The 23,086-nt window shown below is 39.5% G+C and overlaps 1 protein-coding gene across 2 annotated transcripts in view; it reads right to left on the bottom strand.

Annotated features, from left to right (window-relative positions):
• FMN2 (formin 2) overlaps window positions 1-23,086 on the bottom strand; it is a 393,006-nt gene that overhangs the window by 333,329 nt on the left and 36,591 nt on the right. For both annotated transcript variants that reach the window (XM_047076425.1, XM_047076426.1), the window contains exon 2: window positions 21,649-21,815. In XM_047076425.1, coding sequence (XP_046932381.1) covers window positions 21,649-21,815 — 167 coding nt within the window. The remainder of the gene's footprint in view (window positions 1-21,648; window positions 21,816-23,086) is intronic.

Here is a 23,086-nt window from a genome sequence, read left to right as displayed (position 1 = left end):
AACAATCAGCAAAACTAAAAGGCAACCAACAGAATGGGAGAAGATGTTTGCAAATGACATATCAGATAAAGGATTAGTATCCAAAATCTATAAAGAACTTATCAAACTCAACACCCAAAAAAACAAATAATCCATTGAAGAAATGAGCAAAATACATGAATAGACACTTCTCCAAAGAAGATATCCAGATGGCTAACAGACACATGAAAAAATGCTCAACATCACTCAACATCAGGGAAATACAAATCAAAACCACAATGAGATACCACCTTACACCTGTCAGAATGGCTAACATTAACAACTCAGGAAACAACAGATGTTGGCAAGGATGTGGAGAAAGAGGATCTCTTTTGCATTGTTGGTGGGAATGCAAATTGGTGCAGCCACTCTGGGAATAGTATGGAGGTTCCTCAAAAAACTAAAAACAGAACTACCCATGGGGCGCCTGGGTGGCTCAGTCAGTTGAGCGTCCAACTTCAGCTCAGGTCATGATCTCACCCTCTGTGAGTTCGGGCCCCACGTTGGGCTCTGTGCTGATAGCTCAGAGCCTGGAGCCTGTTTTGGATTCTGTGTCTCCCTCTCTCTCTGCCCTCCCCCCACTCATGCTATGTCTCTCTGTCTCTGAAAAATGAATAAACCTTAAAAAAAATTTTTTAAATAGAACTACCCTATGACCCAGCAATTTCACTACTACACATTTATCTAAGGGATACAGGTGTGCTGTTTCGAAGGCACACATGCACCCCAATGTTTATAGCAGCACTATCAACAATAGGCAAAGTATGGAAAGAGCCCAAATGTCCATTGATGGATGAATGCATAAAGAAGATGTGGAATATATATATATATAATCGAGTATTAATTGGCAATCAAACAGAATGAAATCTTGCCATTTGCAAGTATGTGGATGGAGCTGGAGGGTATTATGCTAAGTGAAATTAGTCAGAGAAAGACAAAAATCATATGACTTCACTCATATGAGGACTTTAAGAGACAAAACAGATGAACAAAAGTAAAGGGAAACAAAAATAATATAAAAACAGGGAGGGGGCAAAACAGAAGAGAGTCATAAATATGGAGAAAAAACTGAGGGTTACTGGAGGGGTTGTGGGAGGGGCGATGGGCTAAATGGGTAAGGGGAACTAAGGAATCTACTTCTGAAATCATTGTTGCACTATATGCTAACTAATTTGGGTGGAAATTTTAAAAAATAAAAAATTAAATAAAAAAAATGGTGCTGGGAAAACTGGACAGTGACATGCAGAAAAATGAACCTGCACCACTTTCTTACACCATACACAAGAAAAAACTCAAAATGGATGAAAGACCTAAATGTAAGACAGGAAGCCATCAAAATCCTCAAGGAGAAAGCAGGCAAAAGCCTCTCTGACCTCAGCTGCAGCAGTTTCTTACTCAACACATCTCTGGAGGCAAGGGAAACAAAAGCAAAAATGAACTACTGGGGCCTCATCAAAATAAAAAGCTTCTGCTCAGTGAAGGAAACAATCAGCAAAACTAAAAGGCAACCGGTGGAATGGGAGAAGATATTTGCAAATGACATATCAGATAAAGGGTTAGAAAATCTGTAAAGAACTTATCCAACTCAACACCCCAAAAACAAATAATCCATTGAAGAAATGGGCAAAAGACATGAATAGACACTTCTTCAAAGAAGATATCCAGATGGCTAACAGACACATGAAAAAATGCTCAACATCACTCATCGATAGGGAAATACAAATTAAAACCACAATGAGATAGCACCTTGCACCAGTCAAAATGGCTAAAATTAGCAACTCAGGCAAGAACAGATGTTGGTGAGGATGCAGAGAAAGAGGATCTCTTTTGAACTGCTGGTGGGAGTGTGAACTGGTGTAGCCACTCTGGAAAACAGTACGGAGGTTCCTCAAAAAATTAAAAATAGAACTACCCTACAACCCAGCAATTGTACCACTAGGTATTTATCCAAGGGATACAGGTATGCTGTTTCAAAGGGGCACATGAACCCCAATGCTTATAGCAGCACTATCAACAATGGCCAATGTATGGAAAGAGCCCAAAAGTCCATCAACAGATGAATGGATAAAGAAGTTGTGGTGTGTATATATACACACATATATATACACACACACAATGGAGTATTACTTGGGAATCAAAAAGAATGAAACCTTGCCATTTGTAAATACCTGGATGGAACCAGAGGATATTATGCTAAGCAAAATTAGTCAGAGAAAGACAAATATCATATGATTTCACTCATATGAGGAATTTAAGGTACAAAACAGATAAACATAAGGGAAGGGAAGCAAAAATATAAAAACAGGGAAGGGGACAAAACATAAGAGGCTCTTAAATATAGAGAACAAGCAGAGGGTTGATGAAGGGGTTGTGGGAGGGGGGATGGGCTAAATGGGTCAGGGGCATTAAGGAAGACACTTGTTGGAACGAGCACTGGTGTTATACATAGAGTATGAATCACTGGAATCTACTCCTGAAATCATTGTTGCACTATATGCTAACTGAATTGGGTGTAAATTTAAAAATAAATAAATTAGATATTTAAAAAAAAAGAAGAGCAATGAAAGTCTAACCAAGGAAGTTCATAAGAAATTGAAGGTGCTTTAGTTCTACTGACGAGTCTGCAAACCACCTAGAAACCAACCTGCTCTTGCTCTCTTTCACCTGAGCAGCTTCTCAATTACAGACAGGGACGCAAAGCCTTAATAAGCAGCCAGGGAAAATGTTCCTTATTAAGCTTAGTTCTAGTAGAGCCGCTTTCATCAGCTGAGCTAAAACACTGGAGAATTCAAGGTAGGCCCTCCTTGGAGTTTACAAAAGACCAAGAGCAGCTTCCACATCTAAGCTATAACGAATACTGAAAGAACACATTTTCTAGAGGAAAGCTCTCCCAAACCTGGCTGGTCAAAAAACACTTATATACAGAGTCTATCCTTATGCCTAGTCCATTGGACTTTCCTGATGCAGAACTCCCAAGTTAGCATTTTTGGAAGCTTCCTGGGGAGCACAGCAATGTGGGAGAGAGGAGAGGTAGATGAAGCCTCAGACCTAGCCGGGAGGTAGCTAGGTCTGCAGCTTCATCTACTTCTAGACATACCTTTGTATCATCAGGATTTAGGAATAGATTGGCTGTGGAAGGTGAAGAAAAGGCACAGATATAGAGTCAGCTTTCTTGGGTTTGAATTCCATCTCCCCACTTACAAACTTATGTGACTGGGCAAGTTACCCTAAGTCTCAGTTTCCACATCAGAGAAAGTGGAAATAGGATTAAATAAATAAATGATTTATTTAAAATTAATCAATTGAAGTAACCCGTGTTAAACACTTAGCACAGTGGTTGGTCCTTAGTAAGCACTGGTCACTTTTCATCATTTTTGGGTTAAAAAAAAGGTAATTCAGGAGGCCTACTCTGAGCAAGGCAATGTTTTTAAGGGAGAAAAAAAGAAAAACTTCCTCTCTGACAATGTGTATGGGGACCCAAGATCACTTTCATTTTTCCATAACTACTGTTGACGATTTTTTCCCAAAAAAAAACATAAAGAGAAACACTTACGTATGGAAAAAAAGATTAGTTTTGTTGTGATGATCCTCAAAACCACAGCCCATCTAGAGTACTGAACACCATGGCATAAAGAAGAAATAAGTTCCAACTTTCTGACTCTCTTCACCATTCCCACCGTCTGGACTGGGGAAACCAAATAGACACATGTGGATTCACTAATCTGCATTCATCTTGGGATGTAATCACTTCCTCTCCCATTTTCCTGCTTACATGGAGGAAAACATCACTCACCATTAGGCAATTTCATTGCCTATCTCCAAAATGAGTATGGAATTCCCAGCTCGATCAAGATACCATTTTAAAGGATGCACCCTATAGGAGTCTTCAACTGAAATGGCACAATACTGATATAAAGACTGTGTATGCTAATTCAGGGGCAAGGTCTTAAATATCTAATCAATACAACCTATGTTAAGAGTACATTTTTTTCTTATTAGATAGCAAACCAGACATTATATTCCTCAGTATATACTTTTTTCAAGTTACTTTGAAAAATAGCATACTTAGACCATTGTCTTTCAATATCATAATTCACACCTAGGAAGGAGAAGGATTATAAGCACCAAGAGATGGCACCTCAAAGACCTCTGATACTTCTTGCATGATCTCAGAACCCGTCTCCTGATCACCCCCTTGTTGCAGGGTATTGGGCGGAGAGCTATAGCATTCTAAGGTAAATAACATAAGATTTGTCTCAGACCTTGCCTTGGGTTTTGCTGCCATCTATTTTGAATCTGAAAATCACCTCACGTTATAGTAAATAATGGTTGCATTTTTAATATAATACTAAAAAATAAATATTTTTCTCCAAAATGTCCTGTGACCCTAGGGTTGTTGTTCTCTGCTTGCTCAAAAATCCTCTTCCCCATCCACTATAGTAAGTAGAAATACAATATACAATCAATATTTACTACAATATGAGGCCAATTATCAGATTCAAAATAGTTCTATTAATGCTGGTCTCTAATTTCAACTTATATTTTGGCTTTGCATCAGATGCTTTTTTTCAAGGATACCCTATTTGCATGCTTCTAATAGGAAGCATGATAGGATCTTCGATACAGTCTAACTGGTACCTTGAGAATCTTAGCCTTGGAAAACAATGAGGATGACCCAGCAGCCTCCTCCTATCTACAGGTTTCAAGGATAGCCATCTCCCAACTTCAAAGACGTCAGGAAACCCACACATTTCTGATCTGCACACAAGATCTACCTCTTCTGTCTGTGATCAAAACCATCCTCCTCCCAGGCAACTGCTCCCAAATGAACCAGTGACATGAGGATTTTCACACAGAGTATCATGGGACAATTCTATTTTTTAAGTTCTCATTGCAATGCATTTAAAGTACATTCTCTCTTCCTCATTTTTCAGGTGATGAAGTGGTTGAGGATGTGGCCAGGTGAGGGGACTGCTGCGTGAGGTAGTGTGAAAGTGAAATCAAGATTTAAGGTGGGTCATTCACAAGGCAAATGGTGTCACCCAACACTGTGATGGATAGACTTTATTTTGGAAGCAATTCTAGAAGGGATCCATTAATTGATAACAAATGGATTAGTTTAGAATGATAATTCATATATATCATGAACTATATGCATTTAGTTTTTCTTTAATGTTTATTCATTTTTGAGAGACAGAGCGAGAGAGAGGGAGAGACAGTGGGGGAGGGGCAGAGAGAGGGGGAGATACAGAATTCAAAGCAGGCTCCAGGCTCTGAGCTGTCAGCACAGAGCCTGACATGGGGCTCAAACTTACGACACGAGATGATGACCTGAGCCGAAGTCAGACACCCAACTGACTGAGCCACCCAGGCACCCCAGAACTATATGCATTTGGAAAGAAAAAAGAAAAAGTGAACTACACATACAATAATGACAACATAAAATATAGGTGATCTTATTTTAATCTCAGTCCTTCCTTAGTGGGAAACGGGTAAAAGGCATGGCCAGATGTGGCTGGGAGGCAGAAGCATTCTTGCCCTTGTTGTGCTTGCATTTACTTCTTTCTTTCTTTTCTCTTTAAAAACTATTTTCCTGTCAAATAATACATGTAGACATCCTATCTGAACCTCTTCATCCTCCAGACCTTGAGAATCTTGACTCCCCAGCTTCTACCATCGATACCCCTGGTTTGGTCTTCTAATGTTGTAGACCACTATTTCCACCACTTCCATGCCCAAATCCTCAACTCCCATCCTTACTAATCTGTGGATCCATCCAAAGGCAAAATGTCAACCTAAGATCAGTCCAGTGTTTTGACTCTGTCACACCCATTACCTTCCACTTGGGTGGACCTTCACAGGTACCCCTCTGTTCAGCTATCAGTCCCGTTTTTGTGGTTTCCAAATGAATTGTTTTCCATTATTTTTTTTAAACATCTGGCTTCACACATCCCTCTTCACCCAATGTCAAGGGCAATGCCTCCCAATTAACAGAAAACACCAAAGCCAGTGAGACTCTCTCAACTTCCCATCATCAATCTACAGCAGCAGCTCACCTGCTTCTGCACCCTTCTTTCTTCATCTGCTTTCACACACAGACATTCCTATTCCTGTCCCAGGCCAATCCCCCCACTTATGCTATGCATCCCATCCCTTCTGGCTTTCTCATGACCACAGTCTATCAATTTTTTATCCCCCTATAAGCTTCAATGGGCCCTTCTCTACTGGGCCCTCCCATCAGCGTGTACACATGCTCTAAACCCTTCCATATCTTTTAAAAAGAAAAGAAAAAGAAAAGGAAAGGAAAGGAAAGGAAAGGAAAGGAAAGGAAAGGAAAGGAAAAGAAAAGAAAAGAAAAAAAAAGAAAAGAAAAAGGGCAGTGATAACCAACTGATAGCCCATTCTATTTTTCTTTTCCCTGACACAAAACCTCTGGAGCTAACCACACACCTCCATCAATCTCACCTCCCACCTTCTCACCTACTCTTACCCTTCCATTCAAATCTCAGCCTCCTGAAATCTAAACAGCACCCACAGCACTCAACTGAAATTCCTCTCTACAAGGTTATTAACAATAACTTCTGGTAAATTCAGTAACTACTTTTCAGTCTTAATCTTACTTGACTTCTTGGCAACATTTTATATCACTTAATACTCCAAAATCTTTTTTCTATCCTACCTCTCTGACTGTTTCTTATCTGTCTCGCTGCAGCATCTTTTTTTGCTCTTCTCATTGAATAAATGTTCATCTATATATCAGGCCCCTCTCACTTCTCACTCTACAGGCACTTTTCAATGCATAATGTCTTTGAATATCATTTACACACTAAAGATTCCTCAATCTCTCTCCCACCTAAGCTTTTTCGCCTGACCACTAGATACAAATGACAATTATTTTTGCATGTGTTTTGGTAGATATCCTCAAGTTCTGCAAGACCTAAATTGTTCTCCCAACCTGCTCATCCTGTGTTTTTACTCAGTAAATATCATCACCCTCTACCCTATTGCTCAAGCCAGAAATCTGGGTACATCCTCCTTGTTTCTGCCTGTCCCTCACCTTTATACAATCAACCAAATTGCCAAGGCTTGTCATTTTGACTTTCTAAAGCATTTCAACCTTGGCTTCTCTAAGTATGCTCTCCAAACCAGCAGTATCAGCATCACCTGAGAATTTGTTAGAAATGAAAATTCTCCAACCTCATTCTCAGACTCATGCAATCATACACTTTAGAGGTGGAGCCCAGCAATTTATGATGTAACAAATCCTCCAGGTAATTCCAATGCTTGCTAGAGTTTAAGAACTAAGAACCATTAGAATTGTCCTTTTTTTCATCCCCACTACTACTTACATGGTTGAGGGCAATTATATTGCAACATCTCTTCAGAATCTTCCAACCTCTAAACCATACCCGTCCAACACGTCTCAGTCCATACTCCACAAACACCCAGAATGCTCTTTCTGAAACATGGATCTGATCACATCACATTCCTCCAACTAAAACACTCCAGTGGCTCCCTACTGCTCTCAGGATTGAGTTCCAGTTCCTAAGCATTCTTCCAGAAGCTTTCATAAATGACTCAGATACTATCCAGCATCTTAAGTTGCCTCATCTGCCCCTGTCTCCTCACTCTGTGACTCTGTGCTCCAGTCATACTGACCACTTAAATCTCAAAACTCTTTGACGACCACCTCTCCTTTTAAACAGCTGTGTCACTATGTCTTTTCATCCTTTTGACAGTAAGAAAACAAGTACAAGAGAGTATCTGCATTTTTTTGTGGAAAAATTCAATAAATATTGTGTAACGGGCCAGTAACCTTACATGGTTAGAGATAGAAAAATCAAAGTCACACAACAGATTCACTTTTTATATCTTACCTGAGTATAGACCAGGGGTCAGCAAACCACAGCCTATACAGGCCAAATTTGGCCAAATGCCCATTTTTGCAGATAGTTTTCTTAGGAAACACAGCCAAACGTATTCATTATTTATTGTCTATGGCTGCTTTCACGTGACAAGAGCAGACCTGAGTACTTGTGACAAAGGCTGTAAGTATTTACTAAAGCCTAAAATATCTTCTATCTGGCCAACTTTGAAAAACTTTGCCAACCCCTGATCTAAACAATAAAGATAATAAAAGTGGAAAAAATCTTCTTTCAGGTATCCAAAGCCCTGTGAAAATCAAGAGAAAAAATAACTCTCTAAATTCCTCGTTGGGTGAGGTTTTCTCAGTACAGGTTACCTTTAGTTTACCATAGATTCATAATTCCATACTTCTCCTGCCTCTTGAGATAAGAAAGGCCTCGAGAAATGTGAGTCACATCAATAGAACTTATTAATATTCAATGCATATCCAGGAGAAGGATTAGAAAAGAAAATCATGACAGAAAAGTTGGCCTCAGTCACTCATTTTAATAAAACTCCATCGTATATATTCCAAATGAATTCTGAGTCACTCAACACTTTTTGCCAAATATGTGATAAAAAGTACCAGTTGTGAAAGCCAAAACAGATATCCCTAATAGCATAATACTCTTAAATGAGGAAAAAACAAATCATGAAGAAGAAAGTAGGTCGCTGACTTAAAAAGTGTGACTGCCAATAATGTATTTTTAGAAACTGATTTTTCTAAACTCCAATTAACTTTATGATTGGGGATTGATCTAAAATCCACAAAAGTACTGGTAACATTTCTAAGTTCAGAAAACTTTGTGGCAAGGAAATAACAATTAGTACCCTTACTACTTTTGTAACAATACTCTTGAATTCCCCCTAATTGGTGGGGGGGGGGCATTGGGGGGGAGAAGAAATCACTTGTATAACCTTCTTTTTTTTAAAGTAATCTCTACACCCAATGTGGGGCTCGAACTCACAACATCAAGAGTAAGAATCCCATGCTCTATTGCCTGAGCCAGCCAGGTATCCCAATTTCTGTTGTTTAAGCCACAAAATCTGTGGCATTTATTTTTTTATTTTTATGTATTTATTTTTTTAAGTAACCTCTATGCCCAATGTGAGGCTCAAACTCATGACTCCTTTTTATTTTTTTAAGCAAACTTGTTTTACCTTCTTAAAATACACAAAAGAAACGTGTTAGAAACTTGCTAAATCACATATCAGATAAAAAAATTAAAATAATCTCAAAATATACATACTTAAATTCAAATGTATAAAACTTGGATACCGATTATTACAGGATCCAGTAACACAACCATTCACTGAGCAGCAACCAGGGACAAATCACTATAAATTGTAGGGATAAAAAGAATGTGACAGAATATTTTTTTAATGATGGAGTCCAGAGAAATAACACTTTTTAAATATATTTTTTAAGGTTTATTTATTTATTTGAGAGAGACAGAGACAGCACGAGTGGGAAAGGGGTAGAGAGAAAGGGGTAACTCTTGATCATTCAAGAGAGAGAGAGAGAGAGAGAGAGAGAGAGAGAGAATCCCAAGCAGTCTCCATGCTGCCAGCACAGAACCCAATGTGCGGTTTGAACTCATGAAACCATGAGATCATGACCTGAGCTGCAACCAAGAGTCAGACGCTTAACCAACTGAGCCACCCAAGTGCCCCAAGAGAAATAAAAATTTTTAAAGTATATATTAAAAGCCTTTTAGTTCACACTAAACTGTAGGGCTACAAGCATGGCAGATGTAATTTGACCCACAAATCAACGCACAATCAATCCTATGGTAAAGAAAGGCTAGTAACGCAAAGAAAAATTTTTTAAGCCATACAAATGTACGGACTGCAAAGAAAGAAATCAAGTAGGAACTTCTTGATACATATCTGCTTATTATATTCTTTATGAAATAAATCTATTTTTTAATTTTTTTTTGTTCTTGAGAGAGAAAGAGAGAGAGAAACAGAGTGCAAGTGAGGCGGGGGGACAGAGAGAGAGGGAGACACAGAATCTTAAGCAGGCTCCAGGCTCCGAGCTGTCAGCCCAGAGCATGCACGGAGCCTGGGGCAGGGCTCAAACTCACCAACCATGAGATCATAACCTGAGCCCAAGTCAGGGGCTTAACTGACTGAGCCACGCAGGTGACCCGAAATAAATCTATTTTATAACCTTAAATAAAATTAAATGAAAAAAATGCCTTTTGGAGAAAACTAACAATAGCAAGCAAATTTTTTCCTGTTTAATATTTATTGATTATTCCCTTCAAATATTTCAATAAATTATCCAACCCAAAAAATCAAACTTATTCCATGTGGTAGAGTTCTTTGAAAGAGAGGAGCAATGTAACTGTGTAGCAAACCAATCTCTGGCCCTTTTTGGCTCCTCTATCCTAGGAATGCTGAGTGAAACAGAGGTCCTTATTCTTTGGGGAGGTGTTACAGAAAGCCATTCATTCATGCCACATTATCTGTAAAGCATGCCAGACATTCACACACATAAACACTGAGGGCTAATGCAGCAAATATGTAAGTTATCTGCCAAGATTTGAGTGTAATGTTTCTCAGAACCAGGGACATCATGCAGTCAATATGAAGTGGTCACAGCACCAAGTGGACATGATGGTTCCTCTCCACAGTTTGCAGACACACACACACACACACACACACACACACACACACAGCTTCTCCTACTCCCTCCATCTCCATTCCACTCCATCCAGAAAGGTGTGGGCAGGGAGGATTGGGCGGGAAATATGGTAATTGCAGCAGTAAAATCATAAGTAGCAAATGTATTAAGAAAGAAGAATGGCAATAAGCCCAGAAGGAGAGATCCAACAGAGTCAATTCTCAAGCCAATTAATTTCTAAGCAAACCCATATTCCATCCCATCCTCCATCTGCTCTCCCTTCAAGTGTTTACAAGATTATTAAATATAGGTAACTCTTGATCATTCAAGACAATTCACTTACTGGATTATCTGGTTCCTACCTTACACAGCCTTCTTCATGAAATCAAGGCATATTTATTAAAGGGTACAACAGGTTCTACGATAGGAACTTGAAATATAGTAATTAAAAATAGTAATTGCTAATATTTACTGGGTACTTATGTGCCAGGAATTATGCAATGCTTTATTGATCTCATTTAATATTCAAAATAACTCCAGAGGTAGGCACTAGCACTACACATGAAAATTTTTAATCTGTGACCTTGGGTAAATGTCCTAACATCTTAAATGGAGTAGATGAGATTGTAATCCAGTTTAGGACTAGAGTCTGCTCTTAACCACTCTGGGGAGACCTGATGCCCATATTTACCAGACTTCTGTGTCTCTATGGTAAACACAGAGACAAAGCATTGCATGAATCACAGAGACACCTCCACGTAAAATGTAATTTGCACTGGAGCCTTATAGGGTAAATAGACAATTATAATACATGTGTCAGGTCTACTAAGAGAGAAAATTCAGACTTAGATGGTTGAAGAAGATAACTCATAGGGAACTCTGAACCCCATTCTATTAAAAAAAAAAAGTAGAATTTCATTGGGAAATAATAATTTATGAACAGAAGCAGTAGGACTCACAGAACCCCAGAGGTGAGAAAAAGTATAGATCATTGTCAAACTGATAGCACTTCAACATAGTGAAGGACAGAGTTTGGAGGAACAGAAAGGAAGAGGGTCATGAGCTAGAGATGTACGAAAGGGTTGCAAGCAGGAGACAGATCATGGAGGTCAAAGAACTGGTACTTCATTGACAGAGAAACCACTAAAAGCTTTATGCAGGATGTACAGCAAAGGGTTTCTCAACTATTGGCATTTGGTACTGGAAAGTCCTTTGTTAGGAAGGGAAGATGCCAGCTGCAGCCCTCCCCAGTTGTAGCAACCAAAAATGTCCGGATACATCATCACATATATCCGGAAGAGAACTTGGCCCCAAACCAAGAAGCCCTAGGAAAGCACAAGGAGATTGGACTGGTGACTAGTAACAGGCATACCCAAGAAGGTAATTAAAAAGGCTGATGTGATAAATCAAGCAAGTAAGGACTGAACTAAAAGGGGATTTTCCTGATTCCTCTTGTATAACATGGCCTCATAATCTAGCCCTCCATAATCATCTAAAGAATATTCCATGCCCACCCTGTGCAGAATCCTCTGCACCTTTGAAGCCCATATCAAGCAGTAATGTCATTATCTGATTTCCTTATTGCAGAAACTAACTGACCTCCACACAGCCTTACACTCTTCCAGGACTGTTGGCATGGTCTCATGTCTGCATCTCAACACCTACTCCTCCACAATCCTGTGGGACACTAAATCTCAGCCAACAACCTCAGTGCCTCAATTCCAAAGACAACGGGCATTCCACTCCACAGACTGGACTTTGGAATCAGTAGAACAGCTTCATCTCTGAAATCTTGAATACCAGTATCTTCTGGCCAAAGCCTCCCATTAATCCATTTTCACTACACCTATTTCTCACCGTCCTTAAGAATTTTAATCTTATGATATTTGTCTTTCTCTGACTAATTTTGCTTAGCATAAGCGGTATCTCATTCACTCATATGAGGACTTTAAGATAAAAAAACAGATGAACATAAGGGAAGGGAAGCAAAAATAATATAAAAACAGGGAGGGGAACAAAATATAAGAGACTCTTTTTTTTTTTTTTTCAACGTTTATTTATTTTTGGGACAGAGAGAGACAGAGCATGAACGGGGGAGGCACAGAGAGAGAGGGAGACACAGAATCGGAAGCAGGCTCCAGGCTCTGAGCCATCAGCCCAGAGCCCGACGCGGGGCTCGAACTCACGGACCGCGAGATCGTGACCTGGCTGAAGTCGGACGCTTAACCGACTGCGCCACCCAGGCGCCCCTAAGAGACTCTTAAATACGGAGAACAAACTGAGGGTTGCTGGAGGGGTTGTGGGAGGGGGGATGGGCTAAATGTGTAAGGGGCATTAAGGAACCTACTCCTGAAATCATTGTTGCACTGTATGCTAACTAACTTGAATGTAAATTTTAAAAATAAATTAAATAAAATTATTTAAAAAAGAACTTTTATCTTGATTTATTACTCTCTATCATAATTTATTAGATCTGCTTATTTTTAACGCAACTATGGTAATGCTAGTAACAGCAGCTCCTTCTCCCTCTAGGAATTGCCACCATTATGTCCCAAACAATCATACATTCTATTCTAGATGTCCATGAGAGTTTTATCATCTTCCGTGAAACGTGTTCCCTCCTTAGCATTCTGCCTCTTTGTGGATGGAGTATCACCATCCACCTAGAGTTGCAAATCCGAAACCGAAGAAGCCATCTACTCCTTCACTTCCCCATATCTAATTAAAATGACAAGTCCTGTCAATTCTAAATCCTAAACATTCCCCATAGCTGTCTCTTTCCTTCCACACTGCCTGTTTCAGTTTAGACATTTTTACTGATCATCCCAACACCAGTTTTAAACTTCTTCATTCTCTACTCTGCCACCAGAATGATTTCTTATAAATGGCAATCTGTTATAGCTTAACTACTCAAAAATTATTTACAAACATCCCCAAGGAGTGCTCACTTCAGCAGCATATATACTAAAAACATCTCTAAGGTGACATAAATATTTCCATGTCTGGCCTCCTTTTACCTATCATTCTCTCAGTTTACACTCAAAATCATCTGCATGCCTCATACATAGACTTATCCTGATCTGGCTCGTCCCTACAGCAAACTCCAAGTCAGCCTCAAGTCTCACCCTAAGGATTATCTCCTGAGCTACCAAGGAGACTCAGTTAATCCTCTCCTTTGCTCCCTCCACTGTACGTATCTCCACTGGAACTCTAAATGCAACTATGATCTGTGGCGACAATTAACATACATTGAACACTTACTGTATGCCCTATACTCTACAAAATGCTTTATTTGTATTCATGCTTTCCTCTTACCCAGAAACCAGTACATCACTGCTCATTTTACAAGAAACAAACTGAGAAACTAAGCCATTCACCTATGTTTATAGAGTAAGCGGGAAATCAAGGATTCAAATCCAGGACAGTCAGACTACAGAGCCCACCGCAACCACTAAAGTCCAATAATTTCTTTATGTATCTTTTCTCTTTAAAGTGGCTGTGAATCAGTTGAGAATAGAGTCTTTAATTTCTGTGCGCCTAATAACCAGGGGCAGGGCAAGAGAAAAGGAGCTGGAAAAAAAAAAAAAATAGAAGTCATAATTATATATCAGGAACCTGATCTAAATTAAAAGAGGAAGCTATTAGATGTCTTAATCCATTCAGGCTGCTATAACAAATATCATAGTTTGGATGGCTTATAAACAACAGAATTTATTTCTCACAATGGAGGTTGGAAGTCCAAGATCAAGGAAACAACAGCGTTCCTTATCTAGTAAGATCCCTCTTTCTGGTTCATAGTTGGTGCCTTCTCACTGCATCCTGACATGGTGGAAGGAGAGATCTCTGGGCAGGATCTCTTTTAAAAGAGCACTAACCCCATTCATGAGGGCTCCATCCTCCTGATCTGGTCACCTCCCAAAGGCCCCACCTCCAAACACCATCACACCAGGCATAAGGATTCCAAAGTATGAATTTTGTATACAAATATTCAGACCACAGCAGTAGTCTTCAAGAAAAATTGAAAGAACTCCATTAAATGGTAAGAATAGGGTACAAACTCAAAGATATTGAGAATATAGATAGAAAAAGAAAGAAAGAGAAAGAAAAAGAAAGATGATAGATAAATAGATGATAGATAGATAGATAGATAGATAGATAGACAGACAGACAGATAGATAGATACAGGTTTCTTCTCCCAAAAGAAAACAAAATAAAAGGCAATCAAGAACTTTGTTGTGCTAGATGAGGGCTCCCTATATCAGAAAGGGATAAATCAAATGTAACTGAACTAATACGGGATACTTTTGAACAAGTGACTGTTTATTAAAATAACAGAATCCATTGGAACTTAACCCCAGAAACATCCTCATCTGAGTGGCCTGGGGGCTGTGATATTGGGATATTAAAAAGCAAATGAAATCAGAGCACACTATCGCCTCTGCAAGGCAACAGTTACAGGGTGTCCAAACATTTTCTCAACTTTTAAAATAAAGTTAAAAATTAACCTTAGGGGTGCTTAGGTGGCTCAGTCTGTTAAGCATCGGACTCTTGACTTAGCTCAGGTCACGATCTCACGTCAAGCCCCACATCCAGCTCTGCACTCACAGCATGGAGACTGCTTGAGGTTCTCTCTCTCTCTCTCTCTCTCTCTCTCTCTCTTTCTCTGTCTCTCTCTCCCTTTCAAAATAAATGAATAAACATTTTTTAAAACAATTAACCTTAAAAATACACCTGAAGGATAAAAGTGTTCTTGGTAGAAGCTAGAAAGCTCAGGTTGGGACCAGGTGGAGGAGAAAGTAGAGACACTAGATAGCCTAATTATGTGAGGTGGGTGGGGCAGCAGGAGACATCATCCGAAGTCAATGAAACGACAAAATAATCTGAACCATATTATTTAAGGTTCAAGGCAGAATTATCAAAGGGAAACTAGAAGACCAGTATTAACTATACTGGAAGGAATGGGGAGGGGAAAGGTTGGGAAATACCTAAATCCTAATCTGTGACAGCCCAAAGGCAAATCAGCAAACTTAAAATATCAAAGTTAAAACCATCAAAACAAGAACAAGGAGAGCCAGGCAAGGGTAGAACTAGAGTGGGAGAGGCCAAGGCCAGGAGCAGAGCTCTTCTTTAACCACGTGAACGTAGTACCTTAGACCTCTTTTAAGTCCTTAAAATTAAACAAACAAAGACTAAAATAAGTAAAACTGAGGGAAAGGATTATATTTTCAATCTACTCTTGTCACCCTGCTTCTCATGAGTTTAGGCAATGATTACCTGAGTAATGGAACAGATGTAAAACTATGGCTACAAAATGAATTTTGTTAAATGAAATCTTCTATTTTACTACTGACTCCTATGTTGAGATTAGAGGGAAGTCTGCAAGGAAAAGAAATGTTCAGCTAAAATAATTTAAAAAGATGGTCTGAAAATTAAATCTAATTTTAAATCACACTTAAAAGCTTCCTGAGACCTAATCCTATACACAGTGTTTCAAAAACAAACGTACAGTAATGTATGTGTGTGTGTGTGTGTGTGTGTGTGTGTGTGCATTTTCTTAGAACTGAAAGGTGTGTCATGGCTTTTATTTCTTCTCAGAAAAAGATCTGTGTGGCTTTGACTAAAAAGAATCCAAGTATTCTTCCTACTCTGAAAAAAACTGGATTCAAATAGAAATGATCATTTCTATTTGTTCACTTAAGTCTTCATTCCAGCTACTGGTGACGGTGAGCAGAGTGTATTTCATCAGTTTTTCAGCAGAGACCATTATTGGTTTTGATTGATGAATTATTTTTCTGACACATTCAGGATCATGTTTTCTTTATGCCTTTTTAGCCTGAATTTTCATGTCTTCCTTCTCTTTAATTCTAGCCTCACTAATAACTCATTCAAACTTATATCCATTTACACACATAGCAAGGAGCTCTTGCCCATCTGGTAAGCCTGGGATTACTACATAGTTAGCAAAATTAGTAAAACCTGCCAAACCCAAAAAAGCGAGGGATCCAAAAATATTCTACTAGGAAGACATTTAAAATCAGTTCTAAAGGAGTAAGTATAATCATTTACTCCTGCCAAAATCTTTGGGCCAAGTAAACTTGCTTTATTTTTTGTGATGCAGAGGCAACATGATATCTGACACAGTGATGATTAAAGAAATCCGAGAAGACCTATGTGAGAAAACTGTGGTTTGCTGGAAAACAGTCGCTAATGAATATGACTCAGAAAAATCTAATATAAATAAAAGCATTCAAAGGAAAAGGGATCTTGAGGGACCACATACTGAACCTGTTCTTGCAAAATGACCTCCATCTACAACTAACAGGCAATGAGCCAGAGCCCATGGTCAGCCACAGGCTGAGGACTAACATTCTTTGTCCACAGGGAGCAGGGCAGTGGCCCAAAACTGCCAAGTTACAGCTGATTCTTGAACAAGTCGGGTTTGAACTATGTGGGTTCACTTATATCCTTTTTTATAGTACAGTAAATGTATTTTCCTTCCTTATGATTTTCTTAACAACATTTTCTTCTCCCTAGCTTACTTTATTGTAAGAATACAGTATGTAATACATATAACGTGCAAAACATGTGTTAATCAACTAGTTTTGTTGTCAGTAAGGCTTCCAATCAACACTAGGCCCTGAGTAGTTAAATTGGGGGGAAGTCAAAAGTTGTATGTGAAGTTTTGACTGTGTGTGGGGGGTGTGCCCCTCACCCCCACATTGTTCAAGGGTCAACTATATATGATGTGACATAATGAAGTTTTTGCTATTTCTTTTTTTTTTTAATTTTTTTTTTAACGTTTATTTATTTTTGAGACAGAGAGACTGAGCATGAATGGGGGAGGGTCAGAGAGAGGGAGACACGGAATCTGAAACAGGCTCCAGGCTCTGAGCTGTCAGCACGGAGCCCGACGCGGGGCTCGAACTCACGGACCGCGAGATCATGACCTGAGCTGAAGTCGGCCGCTTAACCGACTGAGCCACCCAGGCGCCCCTTTTTCTTTTCTTTTTTTCTTTTTTAATTTTTTTTTAAGTTTTTGCTATTTCTAAGGATTTATGGCAAACATTTCAGGAGAGAGATTTTTTCTAACCCTTGAGAAATGACTAGAACAGGCTCCAGAAGGAAAAAAGTCTTTCCTCACCACAAAAAAAAAATACCATGATCTACAATTAAACAATACAATCTACCAAGCAGTAGTAATGTGCATGTGTTTTCTCTCGTTAGCTTCAGAAATGATCTAGCTTAGAATTCTATCGGATATACAAAACCAACAACAGTAACAAAAAAAAAAAAAAAGCAAAAGGCAAATGTGAGGATAGGTCAGAGAATAAGAAGTAAGTTGATAGTTTCTGGGTCCCCAGGTTAGTAATGGAAATGGAAAAAGATAATGGACAATGCTATCAGGCCTATAAAGGATCTCCATCTTTCTTTCTGTTCTATGAATACATGGCTATGCAAAGGGCTACAAACCTGATGGCTGAAATATCTTTATATCATGGCCCTAATTTTGATTAGCTAATAAAGTCAACATCATTCCACCAGTGAAAAGCAAAAGCTAATGTTTGTCAGCTTATATGCTAAGTATTAGTTTTCTAAATAAACAGAATTTTATTCAAGAAAAGTATATAACGAGCACTAGTCCTGTCCTTACAACATTTTCCTCCTAAAACAGACCTGGCTTCTCTACATCTTAATAAATGGCACAACCATCTACCCAGCTGCTTAAAATAAAAAACTAAGAAGTTATAGTTGACTTTCTTTTTCCACTGCCCCCACGTCTAACTTACCAGAAGTCCCATCAGCTCCACCTACAGAATCCATCTCACACCCAAGGACTCTTCTCTAACTCCCTCACCACCATCCTACTCCAAGTTACCACCACCATCCCTCACTCAACTATTCCAATAAGCCCACCTGGACTTCCTACTTCTATTTCTGCCTCCAATACTCCATTATCCAAAGACTAGGATAAATGATTCATGTAAAATATGTTCTCGCCCTGCATAAAACCTTCCCAAAGCTCCTACTTAAATAAAAATCTATTTTCCTTCCATGGCTTTCAGGACCCTGCACATTCTGACCCTGAGTCCTTTCTGTCCTCAACTCATTAAACTTCACCTATGCAGGTGCTCAGGCTGTGTGCTTAGGTCATGCTTATACTCTCCCTAGACCCTCTGTACTTATCAGGTGAGCTTCCTGGAATGATCTTCCCTCAGACCTCCCATCAGGAATCCTTAGTGAGGCTTCCCCTACACTTACCCTACCCCACCCTCATTCACCCTATCGTGTTACTAGGGTTTATTTCCTTTATAGCATTTACTAGAATCTGATGTAAATTCATGACCTATGCTTTTACTTGTTGTTTTGTTTTGTCTTTTATGTGTCTCTCCCCACCATGAAGAGGATATAAATTTCAGGAGAACAGAAATCCTATTTCTCTTCCTCAGTGACATATCTATGGAGACTAAAGCACTCCCTGGCATATAGAATGTATTTGGTAAGCATCTGTGAATGAATGAACATTATCACTCAAAGCTCTTTACCTTTTAGTGTTCTTGAAACTTATGTGAAGTCTTTTCATATTATTTATAGCATTTCTAAAGCAAAATGTTAGGCCCTAAAAAATGTATAATATAACATGGGGCTAAAATCAAAAAGGTTGAATGAAGAAAGCTAATCCACAAACCATATCAGTGAGATCCCTAAGTCAAAACTCTTTACTGCTCTAATTATGTGTATAAATGGCAAGAGGAGGAAAAGGAGGGAATCAGATGTTCTTAGGGAAGGGATCAAAGTTGGGTTAGGAATAGTGCCAGTTATGAATTTATTCCCACATGGTGATCAGTCTCGAAGGGCTACTTTCCCCAAGAGAATTGTTGGTTAGAAATCCTCCCAACAGCAATTTTCTGGAAATCAGCAAAGAAACTAATTATCAGAAATTTCTCCGCACACAGATAAGTGCCTTCCTCTCCATTTCCCCACTAATACCTCAGTCTACATAACTCCCTATATTGTTACCTCTGTTGAGTTTTGAAGAAAATCCTTGACTGTGCATACAGGAAATGCACAGTTGTGTGACTGAACTTCTGTTTAAGTATATGGAATAACATTTCTTACTAAAGTGACTTTAAATTCTTATTTGTTTTGTGTTTAGTTTGGCAGGGGGAGTAGAGATGTTCTACAGAGCCAACAAATAAAGGAGAAAATACAATCACAGAAAGTTGAGGGAAAGAAATTCTTATTCTGAGGAAATTACTTTCTACCATATTAAGGGATTTTATTTGTTTGCTTTTCCCTCTCTTTGCCATACCCAGCTGTCCTCCAAACAGACAATCATGAGAGGGGTTACTACTCTAACACAGGAATGGAGGGAGGTGGAAGATGAGAAACAGCCAGTTCAGGGGCACCTGGGTGTTTCAGTCAGTTAAGGGACCGACTCTTGATTTCAGCTCAGGTCATTATCTCACAGTTTGTGCAATCAAGCCCTGAGTCAAGCCCCACATTGGGCTCCACAGAGCTCGCACACTCCCTCTGTCTCAAAATAAATAAACATTACAAAAAAGCAGCAGCCAGTTCAGTGATTAAGAAAGAAAAAAAAGGAGGTATAGAATAATCCTATTCTTTTCAGTTTATTCCAATTCCACATTTATTGAATGAGAAGACTGTTTACCTCTAAACTTTAAGAGGATAATGCAGTCATTTTGGGGGTAGTTCCAATCAAAAGGCAAGCTTTAGACATGGCCAGGGTTTGCCTTTGTGCCACATTTATTTTAATCCCAACGTGCAAATTTATGTATTTTCTAGAACACAGCTCTCTGCACACTTTTAGCTACACAGTCCCCAGGTGTTCAGTTTCTATCATAACACAATTCTCTCATCAAACAAAAAAAAAAGAAAAACGAAGGAAGGAAAATTTTAAATTATCCAATTCTTCCCATAGAATAAAAAGATCTACCTAGAAATAATTAGCTAGTGCCATTTTTAAAAATAATTAAATAAAAAGATCTTAAGAAGCAAGATTCACAAGTCACAGCACATCCCGAGAAGCCTTCTTTCACATGGAAAGTGTCAAGAAGATCTCACGATACTTTACGTGATTTATTTCCCTAATACTGAAGGGAGATCAAGGAAGAACATAGTTTATAATGTATGAAGAAGAGAAAGAAGAAATGCAAGACATATAGACATTTTATTATTTACTGTCACATCTTGATCAGGGCTCATTTTCATTGCCTTTCAAAAGTCACCATTATTTCATTCACTGGTCAATAGCATGTATACTAAAGGCACAGAAGAAGGGTGTAGTTGGAAGCAAGGAAACAACTGTAACGAACCCATATGGTCGAGAACCCATTACTCTGCCTCACAAATACTGGGCTCTGCACAAGTGAGCCAACCAGACCTTCCATTTTCTTATCAGAAAATCATACAGGAGCATTCTTACATATCTGGGTTTTAGACGCAACTCAATACAACTACCGATGTCACACATGTACCACATACCTGAGAAACATTAGCAATACCTGGCTTGAAAATGATAATCCAGCTGTACTGATTGATATTCATTAGGAATTATGAATATGCCTTTTCGATTACCGTTTCACAGTATGAATGCTCTTGGTGGATGGGAGCTGGGGAGAAAGCAGACAATGCTGCTTCATAGCAATGGTTAGGAAATAGATGAGCTGTGAACACACTGAAATAGCGTTCTAGGCACCCATGGAAACCTGCAGCCCCCTGGGAACAAAGCTCTGGCCCTTTGGTACTGCTTGTGAAGTAATGTCCGTGACCAGCCAAGTGGGCAGTCCTGACTCAGAGCCACTTGAAAATCATTACCGATTAAAGCAGGTTAGAAAACTGTCAAGAGTGACCATCTGTTAAGAAAAGGAGGTTTGACAAATATACTTAGGATTACTTAAGTGAGGAAGGAAAGTGTAGAAATTAAATAGACATGCTGAGCTGCTGAGTGGCTGAGGGAAGGATGACTTGCATCACATGTTGGTATTTAAAGTGTGGGGTGACTGGGCAGACACACATCACAGCTGCTATTTTAACTCCAATCTGCCTCGCAGACAGAAGTAAATGTTCCTACTTACATCAAATGGAGCTGAACTTGATTGGGCGTTCTGATCACATGGTTCCCTGAAGCAGTCACTGAAAGGAAGTAGAAGACCCATGGCAATGATCCGGGAGCAAAACTTCTCTGCTTCTTCTGGAGGCCCGTTCTCTTGTTGGCTGAACAGCTTCTCCAACAGAGTTCGCCCTGCAGATGAAATACAGTCAGGAGCACTGGCATGTCACCTGGCTCGGAACCCTCCCAGAGGAGTGAAGCCTGGAAAAACACAACCAGTGAGCATCACTGTTGCCAAGGCCACTGAAGTGCACAGACAGCAGCTTCTCAAACACAGAGAAAACTCCATAGTCTGAGGACTGGGATACCACATGGGAGAAGGTGGCTCTGGTTTGCTCTCCCACCCCCCAAAATATCTCCTGCCCCAAAAGAGGTTACGCCACATGATGGCCCACCTGAAGAAGTATATTTCCACCTAAAGAAGTGCCCAGCCTTTGGGATTATCATTGGTAACCCTCCTTCCTCTCTTCATTTACCCTGCTAATGGCTCCCTGAGGGAGCAGTTAGCAACCACCAAGTGGACTAAGAAATGTCAGTGACTGACATTCATGGTCTCTGGCATGGCAATAGAGAAGGGCAGAGAATGAGGACACAGGAGGCAGGGAAAGGCCCCAACCCCCAAGAAAAGAGCCAGCAAGTATGTCAGACAAATTTTTTTCATATGATCCTCAGAACCATAGCTCTATGGTAGGTGCAAACTTCAGCTTTTATGTCCCTAGAAGAGACCAGAGAAGACAGGCACGAGAACAGGACGCTGGCCGAGGACCAAGAGGTCTGGGTTCCACCTAGTGCCATGGTTCTCAATCCCAGCTATACCTCAGACTCATCTGGGAGAACACAATGGCTGGAGGTCCCTAATCCTTTCTAATTACCACTCACTCTCTACTTTATTACCCTTTAGAAATTCATTCAGCTGATTCCTGCATTAGTCAACTATGATAGACACAGAAGATTTCCAGCATCCCTCCCAGGGCTACAACTGCTCCCTCAGTTCTTGCCCTGCTCCTGCCCCTCCCTGTAATTAGCGGATTCATTCTTCAAATTTAGATGAAAATTGCTTATTCAAAAAAGCCTTCAGTGACCCCCTTCCATACTCTTTTGGCGCCTTTCTTAGTTCTTTGTGTAATTAATTATTTTAATCATGTGTGTACTTATTTAACACCTACACCTCTCACTAAAATAAACTCCCTGACAGCCAGCATATATCCTGCAAATATGGCCTCTCACACATAAGAAGCATTAATAAATATTTTTAGGATTTCTGCATAAATGCAATGCTATGATTCTGTGACAAAGACTTGTTCCTATCATAGTCAGAACTGGGAAGGAAATACCTCTATACCAGAGATAAGCAAACTCTTTCTATAAAGGATCGAACAATAAATATTTTAGGCTTTGAGGGC

This window comes from Lynx rufus, unplaced genomic scaffold (genome assembly GCF_022079265.1).
Source record: "Lynx rufus isolate CCGP_SWC_20201006 ecotype Redwood Valley unplaced genomic scaffold, mLynRuf1.p SCAF_15, whole genome shotgun sequence".
NCBI classification, from domain to species: Eukaryota; Metazoa; Chordata; class Mammalia; order Carnivora; family Felidae; genus Lynx; species Lynx rufus.
This window is presented reverse-complemented; position numbering and strand designations above follow the sequence as displayed.